Source organism: Myxine glutinosa, chromosome 5, assembly GCF_964187855.1.
Source record: "Myxine glutinosa chromosome 5, kmMyxGlut1.1, whole genome shotgun sequence".
NCBI lineage: Eukaryota > Metazoa > Chordata > Myxini > Myxiniformes > Myxinidae > Myxine > Myxine glutinosa.
Window position 1 is genome coordinate 196,800,415 of NC_136265.1, and position 14,329 is coordinate 196,814,743.

Consider the following 14,329-nt stretch of genomic DNA (forward strand, 5'->3'; position numbering starts at 1 on the left):
TGTTTGGAATCTTCTCCACTTGTAGATGATTTTCCTGACAGTCGAATGATTGATTTCAAATTGTTTGGAGATCTTTTTTAATCCCTTCCCAGACTCGTAGGCGTCTATAAACTTCTTTCTGAAGGCCTCAGAGGGCTCTTTTGATCTAGGCATGGTGACGCCGCACACTTCAACAACAAAGAGCAAACCAAACTAAATGTCTGAGGTTTAACTTTAAATAAGACAGGTTCCTCCAAGATCCTCTCTAACGATGTTCTAATCATTTGCACTTGAGCTGGTGCACCTGATTCTAATTTTAGGTATTTGAAGTCGTGATAAATGTAGGGGTGTACTTACTTTTTCCACATGCGAAATTTCCATTTATGTTTATTTAAATTATACAATGGACTACAAAATGTAAATGTTTCATGATATTTGTTATATTATATCACCTTTATCTATCAATATTGTTGAAATGAAGATCAAATAGCTGTATGTTGAAATATGTTGAAAAAGTCAAATTTTTACATGGGGTGTACTTACTTTTTCACGTGACTGTATGTAAGACCTGTAGTAGGAGAGGAAACCCAGGACCTTCCTCAGCTCCCCAACCGTGTCTGGCTTTCGGTTTTTCAATGTCTGAACTGGTGCAGTTTCTGCCGGGTCCATGGTGTAGCCCTCCTCTGACACCATCTTCCCCAGGAATCTCACTCTCCGCCTGAACATATCACATTCTTTTGAGGAGAGCTTCACCCCATGCTGTTGGTATCGCTGGAGTACCGTTCGAATGTGATGGACATGGTCCTCAAAGGTTTTACTGTGGACTAAATTATCATCTAAGTATGGTAGGCAGATGTCGTCCCGAAGACCTCTTAGACACTCCTCCATGTTACGCTGGAACTCAGCCGGAGCAGAACTCAGGCCGAAGGGAATGCGAACCCACTCATATAGGCCCCAGGGGGTGATGAAGGCAGTGAGAGGCCTACTTTCTTCATCCACACTCCCCTGGTGGTATGCCTTCCCCTGGTCCAGTACAGAGAACCATGAACTTCCGCTCAGACAGTCTAACATATCTTGAATCCGTGGAATTGGATGGCGATCTGGAATGGACTTACGATTGAGTTCCCTATAATCACAGCAGAGACACAGGGTCCCATCCTTCTTCCGTACACTAGCAATGGGCGAGGAGTAGTGAGACCTTGATTGTTTTATCCACCCGCAATTCAACATATCCTGCAGGTACTCCTTCACTTCCTTGTGCAGTGGTTTTGGGACTGAGAGGTACGTCCGCTGGACTGGTGTTGCATCTTTAAGGGTGATGTGCATTTTCAGTGATGGAATGAAACCAACATCTTCCTTATTTCTGGAAAAGCACAGCACTCCTCTCGCAGCATCTTCTTCACCGTCACCTCTTGCTCGGTGGTTAGACCATCAAGGCTGACTAGTGGATCCCATGCCACTTCCCCACTGAACTGTTGGCCATTTGGTGCATTTGGTAGCACACCGGACATGTCCTCACCATTTATATGAGGTGTCATGGCTGGTGTCGGCGAGCTTGCCGTCATTTTAACTGGCCGCACAGCTGCTGGGTAGACGGTTTTCACTGGTTGCAGGTGTCCTAACATGGAGCATTTGACCACTGTGATGCTGTGTTTTGTAGTGTTCACAACAGGGATAGCTGTCTTTGGACTGTTGCCTGGGTGAACCATCACCAGTATTTCTCCAACTCCCAGCCCTTCCATCTCTTGCAGCCCCTCAGCTGGGGCAAATAGCATTGTTTGTTTTTCTTCCAGCTTCCCAGAATGTGCACGACATTGAATGGTGAACATCTGACCTGGTGGGATGCTGATCGGTAATCGACCTGTCCGCACTTGCCACCCATCGCCCTCGGAGGGCCTCACCTGTATGAGCTGGATGAACGTTTCTGCTGTTCTGGCATCCAAGGAGAAGGCATGTCTCACTGTTTCTACTGCTATCTGCCTTGGTGGTGCCCTATCTGATCCAATTAGCAGTTCTTCAATCACATTGTATCCAATTATGGGTTCTTGTGCTACATTCGGATCACTTGACACCAGCATTGGGATCCACAGCTTTTATTTTTAGACTTCCTGTGCTGTGGAGCTAGAAGTCCACTTCAACCCACCCCAGAAAGGAGTTTTCTGACCTTTAAGCAGCAACACCCACAACAGTGCCAGGTCCTAACAAGTCCTCCACTGGTCTCATCGGTATCTGTGACAGGATTGTTCTCCTCCAGTCTTCATTCAACAAGCTGGCTTGGGTGCCTGTGTCCCAAAGAGCTGTCGTGTTCACATTATCCAGAGTGCAGCGAGCAAGGCATCTCCTTCCGATGAGGCTCACTAACTTGGCAGTTGGCTTGGCATTGAGACCGACAGCTCCTCGTTCTCCTGTATCTTTCAGCCGGGCTGTTTTTTCGAATGATGCATCCAGTCCTATCTGATTTATCGGCACAGGTTGTCTTACTCTGTCTCTTTGGCCACCATTGACTTCTCCCCTTGTACTACCAAGCTTTCCACTCTTCTTCTGTGGTGGGGGCCTTGCCTCTTGGGTCACTGTTCGCCCCTTTAGAGTGGCCCCTGCCTGTTTCCCGGGATCTGGCGGGGAGCCCGACACCCACGGGACAGATGCCCGCCTTGACCACACCTGAAAGAGTGGTCACAGATCTCTCCCCTTCCTGCTTCCCAACAGACTTGGCACCCTCGCTCAGAAGGCCATCGTCTTCCCGGCTGGCTGTTCATTCCCATTGAGGCTATCAGCATCTCCCTGATCTCCTTCATTTCCACTTTAAACTCCTGTACTATTGCCTGCATTTTTTCTGGTCCGAATTCTGTTTCCCTCTTTTTTTTTTCTTTTTTTTTTTTGTATACTGAATCGATGCTCGTGAAAGAGCTAACATTTATTTCACAAACAAATCAACCAGACAAACAAGATATATAAAAAGAGGGAGCGGAAGACAAGATTGGGAGAGATGGGGAAGCACACAAACACAACATTTGAGAGCAGGGAGATGTGCAGGAGGGAGAGGACCCGGGGGGAGGAGGCGCAGGAAGGGGGGGGGGGGGCGGGAGAGGTACAAAACACAAAGACACCAAGGACTTCCAGGACAGAAGCCGGCACCCCAAAAAAGCGGCTCTGGGGCGAAATTAGCAGGGGTAGAAAAGATCAAGGTTTTGGATGGGGGAAGATAAGAGATGGTGGTGAACAGCTGTTTTAAAGACCTGGAGGGTGGAGTGGGATTGAAGAGAGTGAGGGAGTTTGTTCCAGAGGTGGGAGAAGAGAGGAATGAAGTAGTGAAGGTGAGCAGAAAGTCTTGATTTTGGCAGTTTAACCATAAGAGGGTTGCAGGCAGATCTTGTGCGACCTGTAGGAATATTTGGGGGACAGAGCCCAGAGAGAGCTGGGGGGGCAAGGCCAGAGAGGAGTCGGTAGAATAAGGAAAGACCACCAACCTGCCTGCGGTGAGTGAGTGAAAGGCCCTTGGAGTTAGCTTCATCGCAGGAGATTCCAATGATTCTGAACGCTCTGAATTCTGAACGCTTTGAACCAATGATTCTTCTCAGATTTTTCCTTGTTGTGTGTTGCACCTTGAGGCTTTTCCATCTGATGTGCTGTCTTGGGGATAGTCTTTGCACCGTGGAGGTCTTCATCTGTCTTGTCATCCACCTCGGTCTGGATTTCTGTCAGCTTTACTGCTTTGACGTTGGTGTGATTTCTCAGTTTATGTTGTCTCTCCTGTCCCCAGCTAGCTGCTTCACCCATCTTTTCAATTAGTAGTTCATCTGTCGAGTTCATGTCGTCTAGGTATGGCTTTATCTGGAATTTCAAATTGTCGTTCAGTATCCCTGTGCTTAGGGATCTGAGAAATTTCTTTTGAATCAATTCAGGCTTAAACTGTTCTTCAGCTTCGTTCTCTTTCGATGCCAGCAACAACTTCTCCTTGAGCTCAATGGCCCAAAACAAGAAATTATATGCAGACTCTCTGGCCCCCTGTGATATGTTCACCATCCGCTGATAAAGATCAGTTGTGCTTTCCTCTTTGAAGTACCCCTTCAGAATGATCTTCAGTTTCCCTCGTGTCAAGTCATTCTTGATCTCCAACATATTTTGCAAACTCAGTCCTGGGCTGACTGCTTTTATTACTGCATCAACAATCTCTGATTCCCCATGTCTCTTGCAGAGGCCTGCCTCAATCTGGTGCATGAGGTTTGTGTAAGACAGCCTATCCCTTTTGACCCCCTTCCCCAATTTGTCCCTGAATTTTGAATTCTTGTCGAATTGTCACTTCTGGGAGTTTACCTTGTGTCGGTGTGAGGACTTCTGTTGGGCAACTGCCTCGTCTTTCCAGTTTTAGGCTGAGGGATCTAAGACCTTCCTCCAATGCCTCTCTGGATTCTTCTTGGGACTTCTGCAACCCGTAACATTGTGCTTTCAGGAGCTCAAACTGATGGCGTGCTGACACTGTGTCTCCAGGTTCCTGGTGTGTTACTGGGACGTTGTTGTTGTGTTCCTTCTTTGCTGGGACGAGTTGATAAGCTTGGGCATTTTGTGAAGCAAGGGAAAGAGAAAAGCGTGGTAGAAATCGAACTTTTTAAAGCCAGAAAAAATGCGACAATTATTCGAGAGATTGTTGCTTCGAGCAACATGTCCACTTGGGCAATAAATGGCATCCAGGTTGGCCAAAAGCAGGTGGAAGAGCAAGTGGAGGCTTTGAACATCCATGTTGAAAACCACTGCCAATTTCTCCCACAGGAAATGGTTGAAGAATTTGCTAAAATGACGAAGATCGAGATTTTGGGGGCAACAGAAAAATCAGTTGGACCAACTGAAATGTATAATTTGCATTTGCAGTTGAAATCTCTGCAGCAAAGCAATAAAGAGATGAAGAATAAATGTGATGAAAAAGAAAAGCACATTTTGAAACTTCAGCGACAAAATGAGAGAAACCGACAAGAAATGCAACAACACAATGAGTATAAAAAATATGTTGATCAGATTACTCTGTTGGAAAAGAAAAAGCATATTGTGGCGGACACAAAAGCCCACTGGCGTGGTGACATCATTCCACGCACCAAGTGGGCGGTGGCCACGCCCGAGGGGTAGGCGTGGCCTCATGATATACACCGGGCGACCAGCCCGGAGCAGTTCAGTGTTACAGTGTGCTCTTACAATAAAGACGTTTATATGTTACCGCTTGTCCGCTTCCTCCTTGCTCACAAGCAGCGCGCGTAACGCCGCGCTTTACTGGTGACCCTCGACGTTGGATCTGCCGTAGCGATCCTTCCGAACACGACGCCATTGCAATGGCCAACGACAAGGCAATGGCGATTAAACTTCCCGAATTTTGGGAGGCCCAGGCCGAAGTCTGGTTCGTTCAAGCCGAAGCTCAATTTCAGCTTCGGCGCCTCACCAACGACGACCTGCGCTACTGCCATGTCGTCGCCTCCCTCGGGCCCGGCACGGCCGCTCGAGTTGTGTCCGTCCTTCGCCACCCACCGGACGGCCACAAGTACGAGGCACTCAAGCGACTACTCCTAGCCACGTTCGGCGTCACAGACGACGCACGGGCCGACCGCCTCCTGGATCTCCCCGAGCTCGGTGAGACGCGCCCGTCGGTCCGAATGGACCATATGCTGTCACTGTTGGGCGACGAAGCCCCCGGTTCGCTATTCCGGGCGCTTTTCCGGCGCCAACTTCCAGCGCAGGTTCGCCTCGCATTGGCCGGGACAGAGCTAACGGAACCCCGAGCATTGGCAGCCGAGGCGGACAGGTACTTCGCCGCTTCGGACACGCGGGCGAGCGTCGGCGTGGCCGTCACGGCCCTCGACGCTGATGTTCAGCAGCATGTTCCACAGCATCAGCTTCTACAGCACGCTGATGTTCAGCAGCATGCTGATACGCACCTCGTCAATGCCGCCACGCCCCGCCCACCGCCGCGGCGAAAACCGCCACCGCGGGGAAACCCGCCAACTCCACCGGCCTGGCGGAGCCAGCTGCGCTCCTCCAGCTCCACCACCTGGTGCTGGTTCCACGCCAAGTTCGGCCACGAAGCTCGGCGGTGTCATCCGCCGTGCTCCTTCAACGGGTCGGGAAACGCCCGGGCCGGCGCTCAATAGTGGCGATGAGCGCCGGCCGTTCGAGCAGCCTGCTGTTCATAACGGACACCTTCTCCGGGCGCCGTTACCTGTGCGACACGGGAGCGCAGGTGAGTGTCATTCCCGCCGGCACGTCAGACAAGCACGCCGCAGGTGGGGGCCCCGCGCTGCTTGCCGCGAACGGGACGCCCATCCGTACGTACGGAAAACGCTGCCTCTCTCTGCGGTTTGGAGGGCAGGTTTTCCGATGGACGTTCGTCACCGCCGACGTGCCCATGGCACTGCTTGGCGCGGACTTCCTGTGCGCTAATGGGCTCCTGGTCGACGTCAAGCGCAGATGGCTTATCCAGGCCGAGACGTTCAGCTCGCTCGCTTGTGCATTGCCCAGCTCAACGAGCGGCTTGCCAAGCGGCTTGCCGAACGATCCGGTTCCGGCCACGTTGGTCTGTACGCTTCCGGCAGCGGACGCATTCACCCGCCTCCTCGCCGGCTTCCCGGCCCTCACGCGGCCCACCTTCTCGGCGGGGGCCGTCAAGCACGGGGTGGCCCATCACATCCCCACCGTCGGGCCACCGGTCTACGCCCGGGCACGCCGCCTCGAGCCGACAAAGCTGGCGGTGGCAAAAGCGGCGTTCGCTGCCCTGGAGCGACTCGGCATCGTTCGGCGCTCAGAGAGCGCTTGGGCGTCGCCGCTGCACATCGTGCCGAAGCCCGGCGGGGGGTGGCGACCGTGCGGGGACTATCGCCGTCTCAATGACGCCATGACTCCCGACCGCTACCCCGTCCCCCGCATTCAGGACTTTTCCGCCCGTTTGGCGGGCAGGTCCTTCTTCTCGAAGGTGGACCTCATACGCGGCTACCATCAGGTCCCCGTCAGGCCGGAGGACGTCCCGAAGACGGCGGTCATCACGCCATTCGGACTGTTCGAGTTCCTGCGCATGCCCTTCGGTCTGAAGAATGCGGCTCAGGCATTCCAGCGACTGATGGACAGCGTCCTGCGCGACTTGGATTTTGTCTACGTCTACCTGGACGATATCCTCGTCGCCAGCGCGTCCCGCGAAGAGCACCTACGCCACCTCCGCACGCTCTTCGAACGCCTGGGCCAGCATGGCCTGATTGTGAACCCCGCAAAGTGCCGGTTCGGCGCCGCCACAATCGATTTTCTGGGGCACCGTGTCACCAGGCACGGAGCCGTCCCCCTGCCGGCCAAGGTGGAGGCGGTGAAGGGGTTTCCGCGCCCCCGCACGATCAGAGGGCTGCAGGAGTTCCTGGGCATGGTGAACTTTTACCATCGGTTCCTGCCCCGTATCGCCCAGCTCCTGCGCCCCCTGCACGAAGCTCTCCGAGGTAAGCCGGGCAAAGGCGACGTTACCTGGACCGAGCAGATGGACACGGCGTTCACGGGCGCGAAGCTCGCCTTGGCTAACGCCACCATGCTCGCGCACCTGGCGCCCGATGCACCGATCGCCCTCACCACCGATGCCTCGGACTACGCGGTGGGCGCGGTGCACGAGCAATGGGTGCGTGGAGCTTGGCAACCGCTGGCGTTCTTTAGCCGGCAGCTTCGCCCGCCCGAACGCCGTTACAGTACCTTCGACCGCGAGTTGCTCGGACTTCACTTGGCGGTCAGGCACTTCCGCCATCTGCTCGAGGGCCGGGCGTTCACTGCCTTCGTCGACCACAAGCCGCTGATCTTCGCGATGGGCAAGGTCACCGAGCCGTGGTCGGCCCGGCAGCAGCGTCACCTCTCGGCCGTGTCCGAGTACACGACGGACATCCAGCACGTCGCGGGGAAGGACAACCCGGTGGCGGATTGCCTTTCCCGGGCCGTCGCCCACGCAGTCCACCTCGGCATCGACTATGCCCGGATGGCAGCGGACCAGGCCGCTGACCCCGACGTCCAGGCCTTGCGGACCGCCGTCACGGGCCTCCGCGTCACCGAGGTGCCGTTCGACGGCACGGGCGCGGCCCTCTTGTGCGACGTCTCCCTCGGGCGTCCTCGCCCCATCGTGCCCGCGGGCTGGCAGCGCCAGGTGTTTGACGCCATCCACGGCCTGTCCCACCCGGGCGCGAGGGCCTCCCAAAGGCTGATCGCCGACAAGTTCGTCTGGCATGGCCTCCGGAAGGCCGTCCGCGGCTGGGCCAGGACGTGCCTCGCGTGCCAGCGCGCCAAGGTGCACCGGCACACCCAGGCCCCGTTGGCCCCGTTCACGGTGCCGGAACGCCGGTTTGACCACGTCCACGTGGACCTGGTGGGACCTCTGCCCCCCTCGCGGGGTTTCACCTACGTCCTCACCATGGTGGACCGCACCACCCGGTGGCCGGAGGCCGTGCCCTTGGCGTCGACAACGGCGGCCGATGTCGCGCAGGCTTTCATCGCCACCTGGGTCGCCCGGTTCGGCGCCCCCTCAGACATCTCATCCGACCGCGGCCCCCAGTTCACCTCGGAGCTCTGGGGGGCGGTTGCGCAGGGGCTCGGGGTCCGGCTGCACCGAACCACGGCCTACCACCCCCAGGCTAACGGCCTGTGTGAGCGATTTCACCGCTCATTGAAGGCCGCGCTCCGGGCCACCCTCCGCGACGGCGGCTGGGTCGACAGGCTCCCCTGGGTCCTGCTGGGCCTCCGGACGGTGCCCAAGGAGGACCTGCGCGCATCCGCGGCGGAGTTGGTCTTCGGGCAACCGCTGCGGGTGCCGGGCGAGTTCCTCCCCGACTCCACGGCACCATGGTCCGCGGCACAGCAGCGCTCCGCTCTGCAAGAGACCGCCCAGAGGTTCGCCCCGGTGCCAACGGCATGCCACGGGCACCCACCGACGCACGTCGCCCCGGAGCTTCGCACGGCGGAGTACGTCTTCGTCCGCCACGATGCCCATCGGACACCACTGCGGCCCCCGTACGACGGGCCTTTCCACGTGCTGGAGACCGGGGCGAAGCACTTCACCCTGGACATCGGCGGTACTCCTGACCGCGTTTCGGTAGACCACCTCAAGCCGGCCCACCTCGATGTGGACCATCCACCACCAGTGGCCCGACCCCCACGTCGGGGCCGCCCTCCTGCGGGCGGACCCCCGGCACCGCCCAGCCCCGCCGCCACGCCGCCCCCCGGTCCTGCACCCATCCCAGGGGCAGCCAGGGGCATCCCACCTGGCATCCCTGCACCCCGGACGCCGCCGATCGCCATGGGGCGCTTCGGCCGGGTCATTCGTCTGCCCCGCAAACTGGCCCTCCAGGTGCGCGGGAATTCTGGGGGGGCGCGTGTGGCGGACACAAAAGCCCACTGGCGTGGTGACATCATTGCACGCACCAAGTGGGCGGTGGCCACGCCCGAGGGGTAGGCGTGGCCTCATGATATACACCGGGCGACCAGCCCGGAGCAGTTCAGCGTTACAGTGTGCTCTTACAATAAAGACGTTTATATGTTACCGCTTGTCCGCTTCCTCCTTGCTCACAAGCAGCGCGCGTAACGCCGCGCTTTAATATGTTGAATTATGAAGCTCATAGAGTCAAGTTTGAGAAGCTGAGAAAGCAAGTTGCTGAAAAGAACACTGAATTGGAGAAACTTAAAAAGGATGCGAAAGCAAAAATTCGGCTTGTTGAAGAATTGAAAGCATATTCTGAAAAATGTCGACAAAACATGGAGGAGACGGACATAAATTTAAAGAAACTCTTACATGTCTGTAAGATTTAAAAAAAGATTCATTGTACAAAAAGGATGACGAGGTTGAAGAGGCCAGACAGAATTTAAATCTGAAAAAAAACAGAGTTTGGTGACTGTGAAAGAAAGAAGCTGTCACTTCGGAAGTTGCTAGAACAGCTGGAATTGGAGATGACTTCTTTGGAGGAGGATCAGGATGTCCAGCTGGAGCTATGCGACACAGATGCTAAATTGTCTCATACCTGCGATAAAATGATGAGACTTGAGCTTGAGCTGCGGCAACACGAAGATGATTTTTAAAACGCTGAAGATGAAAGGAGGGGTATACAACAACAGATCCAGACTTTGCAAAACCAAGAGAACATGAGGCTGGGAAAACTTCGTTTGAGATACCCTGACACACATGAAGCTGTGTTGTGGTTAAAGCAAAATAAGGAACGTTTTCAAGGGCTCGTGTTTGAGCCAGTCATGCTGTTGATACATGTGAAAAGCCAACCTTTTGCAAAGTACATAGAAAACCACATTGCCATGAAAGATTTGAAGGCTTTTGTGTTTGAAAAAGAAAACGACGTGGTCATTTTTTTTTTTTTTTTTTTTTGTATACTGAATAGAGGCTCGTGAAAGAGCTGACATTTACTTCACAAACAAATCAACCAGACAAACAAAATATATAAAAAGAGGGAGCGGAAGACAAGATGAGGAGAGAAGGGGAAGCACACAAACACTTGAGAGCACACAACATTTGAGAGCAGGGAGATGTGTGGGAAGGAGAGGGCTTGGGAGGAGGTGGTGTGGGAAGGGGGGGGGGGGGGTGGGAGAAGTATAAAACACAAGGAAACCAAGGACTTCCAGGACAGAAGTTGGTATTTCAAAAAAGTGGAATTGGGGTGAAATTAGTGGGGGTAGAAAAGATCAAGGTTTTGGATGGGGGAAGATAAGACCTGGAGGGTGGAGTGGGATTGAAGAGAGTGAGGGAGTTTGTTCCAGAGGTGGGAGAAAAGAGGAATGAAGGAGTGAAGGTGAGCAGAGAGTCTTGATTTTGGCAGTTTAACCATAAGAGGGTTGCAGGCAGATCTTGTGCGACCTGTAGGAATATTTGCGGGACAGCTTTTGAAGCTTTTGAAGCTTCATCAACTTTTGAAGTTGATGCGCGACGAGAAACACCTTCGAGTCAATGCCGTGAGGGCTCCAAGTATGCCACCTAACTCTTTCAAGGCACCCTACTCACTGGATGATCTAAAGAAAAGACCATACTGCTTTGGCTACTTCCTTCGAGAGCTGTTTGATGCTCCTGATGCAATTATGAGCTACCTCTGCCAAAGGTATCGGGTGCATGAAGTGCCTTTGGGTACAGAAACCACCAAGGAAAATGTGGAGCAGGTTATAAAGACGTTTTCACTGAGTACCTTTCACACTCCAGAATCAAGGGTATTGGTTAAGAAGTCTGTATACTCGGGCCAGAAAATTACAAGTAACACTGCCTTGAGGGAGCCACAGCTACTCACAGAAGCCCTGGATGTTGAGCAGTGTCAGCAGCTCCAACAGCAGTTACAGCTCTTGAACTCACAAATAGTCATACCCCGTTTTACGCCATTTCGACCTACGTCAAATCCGACTTTACGCCACTCTTCTAGAGTAAATTTCAGTTCAACGAACGTCATTATGTGCGACTTTACGTCACTCCTACGGACGTGAAAAAAATTAAACAATTTAAACAATTGGATGTTTTAACGTTTTAACGATCGTTGATCGTTGTTTTAACGTTGATGTTTTAACGATCGAAACAATTTAAAATACAATAAAAAGCACATTAAAAAATATATATAAATGTACATACAGTATACGTACGCGTAGCTGCTGGTTCTCATTCAAAACAAAGGCGATGCCATATGCATTTTGTCCTGTGCTGCGGTCGCGTGCTTGCTTTGCCTTTCACTGGTATTTTTGTGATTATTCCTTTACTGTGTAAAGGTTCCTTTACTGTGTAAAACAATCAACGTAACGTGGCAACGGCGAAACATGACGATGCCGGCTCGGACGTACAGTTTACGTTTGTATTCGAGGGAAGTAGTTAGTTAGATGATGCTGTGTGTGTGTAATTGTGGGTGCCTCTTGGGCTTGGTGAAATGAGGCATTGGTCGAGAATGGTTATGTGTGTGAGAATCTGGTTATCGTTGAACTTGGTGAAATGAGGCAATGGTCTGGGATGACCAGATAAAGTGTATGAGTGGTGTATTGAGGACATGTGTAATGGTGTTGAGTGATTGACTTGCATGGGGTGCAAGTGGATAAATGGAGAGAATACTTGGTGTGTGGGAATAAATGGTGTGTGGAGTGAGTAGTGTGGATTGAGTGGTGTGGAGTGCATGGTGCGAAGGAGTGGATGGGGGAGGATGGAACCCTTCACGAATACCCATGGAGGGTAGTTTAAAGTTAGGTAGAGGGAGCAGGTAAATTGTTTGGAAATTGACATCTGTGGTGCAGGGAGTAGCAAGTTGTTGCTTTGAGGGGTGCATGAGTGAGTGGAATGGCTGGGCGTGTGGGCTTAATTAGTGAGTATGGTTAAATGGGCACTCCGCCACTGGTAGTCTGTCGGCCAGGTGAGGCCGCAGGTAGGCTCTGGGAGCCAGATAGCGTTCAGTGTAGAGTTCAGTGGGGCCCGAGGATCCTAAGAGAGGACCCGGGTAGCCCAATGCCAGAGAGGGCATCAGAGGGGTGAGAGAGCCAGGAGGGCCTTCCCCGAGTTAGGGTAGTTGAAGGAGCTAGGCAAGCTTGGGTGGCAACATCAGTGGCGGAGGTGCGCAGGTAAGTAAGACCTGCTGGTAGAGCCACACGACCCAGCCCCGAAATTGTGCGAAGGCACAGATAGAAAAAAGGGGGGAGTGAGACCCCAAATTTGGTATGGCACCACAGGGTGGGTCAATGGGAATTGGTTTTTGAACCTCATAGTGTAAAGAGGCCAATTGATTGGCAGGGCAAGACCCTGGGTAGTTTAAAGAGTTAATGTCAATTAGAAGGATAGTTAGGATGAAATCTCTTACACCATCCACATCCACTCACCAAGGTGACAGGACTCCACACCAGGTTTTGCAGATGATTTGGAATGAAAGACGCATCATGACGTGGGTGAGACATTGTGTTTATTCCATCTCTTCCTTCTTGGGAGGGATTGGAAACGAATTTGGCATAAAGGGGGATAGAAGAGACAAGACGGTAGAGACGGAATTTGTAAAGTGTAAATACGGGGAGGGGCAAGGGTAGTGTAGGTTGACATGGGGGGTGACGAACGGCTAGGGACGAGCTTTCTCCGCTCGCTCTCCCGTGCCCCTCATGTTGCATTACCTTGTTTTGACGTGTACCCGTTCGCCCTTTCCCCCGCTAACCTCTGCTTTGTCTTTCCTACCCACCCATGGACCCATATCCTTTGTTGAGGGGAGTGTGCAGGAACCCTGAGCTGTGTGGCTGCACTTTTGTAGTACATATACCAAGTAGATACCCTTGATGCATATCCTTGTAAAGAACTGATCGACGTGTGCATGTGCACGTGTGCATGGATTTGCAAATGCCTGCCTGTACGTCGTCGTTTCTGCGTATATCACATCGTCCAAAAATAAAGAAGCAAGCAACTTCGGCCGCTCGAGGAAAGACGGGGCACGCCTACAACTCGGAGGGAGCGTCGATCCCCGGGGCGGCCGGGTTCACGGAACCCTGAGCTCGTTCGTTCGTCACAGACAACACGACACGACAACCGGTGAAACTGCTCGGACACGTTGGGTAAAGCACGCCGTGGTGAAGCGGGCCGCGGAGCCACTCGGCACACAAGCCAGCTCACGGTCGACACGTCCGTGCCGGTCACCCCATTCGAGGAGAAGACCCGACCGATAGAAAACAACGGAGGGACTCCCGACGGGGAGCGGCAAAGATTCAGGGCGAAGCCGCAGCCTCCTCCAGTTATTTACTCTAGTTTTACGAATTACGGTGTTTGTCTTCATTTTAAGGCATTTTTAAGACATTACGCCCGGTTTACGTCAAAAACCGAGTTACGTCACGGCTTATGGAACCAATTAATGACGTAGGCCGGGGTATTACTGTAACTACCAAGAATACTCAAATTGATGAACTCATTGGAAAACACAGGAAGGTATCTCGAGAAGATAATGAGCTTCGGAAGAAAAAGAAGCAACTGGGAGAGAGGAAGAACAAGCGCAGAGCACTTGAACAAAGGATACATATGAGGAAGGAAAGTTTGGCGATCGTGGAAACATCTGAAGACAGTTTTAGGCTGAGGGATCTAAGACCATCCTCCAATGCCTCTCTGGATTCTTCTTGGGACTTCTGCAACCCGTAACATTGTGCTTTCAGGAGCTCAAACTGATGGCGTGCTGACCCTGTGTCTCCATGTTCCTGGTGTGTTTCTCCGAGTGTCTCCACAAAGGCTAGGAAGTTCTGCACAAACTGTTGTGCCTCAACCCATTCCTGTTGTTCTTCAACAACGTCTAACTCACGTTCTGCTGCTCTGATCAAAGTGCGCCTGTTCTTTTGTCTCCAAGCCTCATCTTCCCCTGAAAAACGTTTCAAATAACTA

General features: G+C 52.9%; 1 protein-coding gene across 1 annotated transcript; it reads left to right on the top strand.

Annotated features, from left to right (window-relative positions):
• Positions 1-1,071: 1,071 nt before the first annotated feature.
• LOC137414399 (structural maintenance of chromosomes protein 5-like) lies at positions 1,072-13,197 on the top strand. Its single transcript, XM_078777449.1, has 6 exons — positions 1,072-1,129; positions 1,219-1,272; positions 4,511-5,019; positions 10,045-10,314; positions 10,870-11,379; positions 13,189-13,197. The coding sequence occupies exons 1-6, from the start codon at positions 1,072-1,074 to the stop codon at positions 13,195-13,197; spliced, it is 1,410 nt and encodes a 469-aa protein (XP_078633575.1).
• The last annotated feature ends 1,132 nt before the right edge of the window (positions 13,198-14,329 follow it).

Coding starts and splice junctions, on each gene's coding strand:
- LOC137414399 (XM_078777449.1), top strand. CDS start 1,072: ATGGCGATCTGGAATGGACTTACGATTGAGTTCCCTATAATCACAGCA. Junction 5,020..10,044: donor TGGAAAAGAAAAAGCATATT/GTGGCGGACACA, acceptor GATGATTTTTAA/AACGCTGAAGATGAAAGGAG. Junction 10,315..10,869: donor TGTTTGAAAAAGAAAACGAC/GTGGTCATTTTT, acceptor AAGCTTTTGAAG/CTTCATCAACTTTTGAAGTT.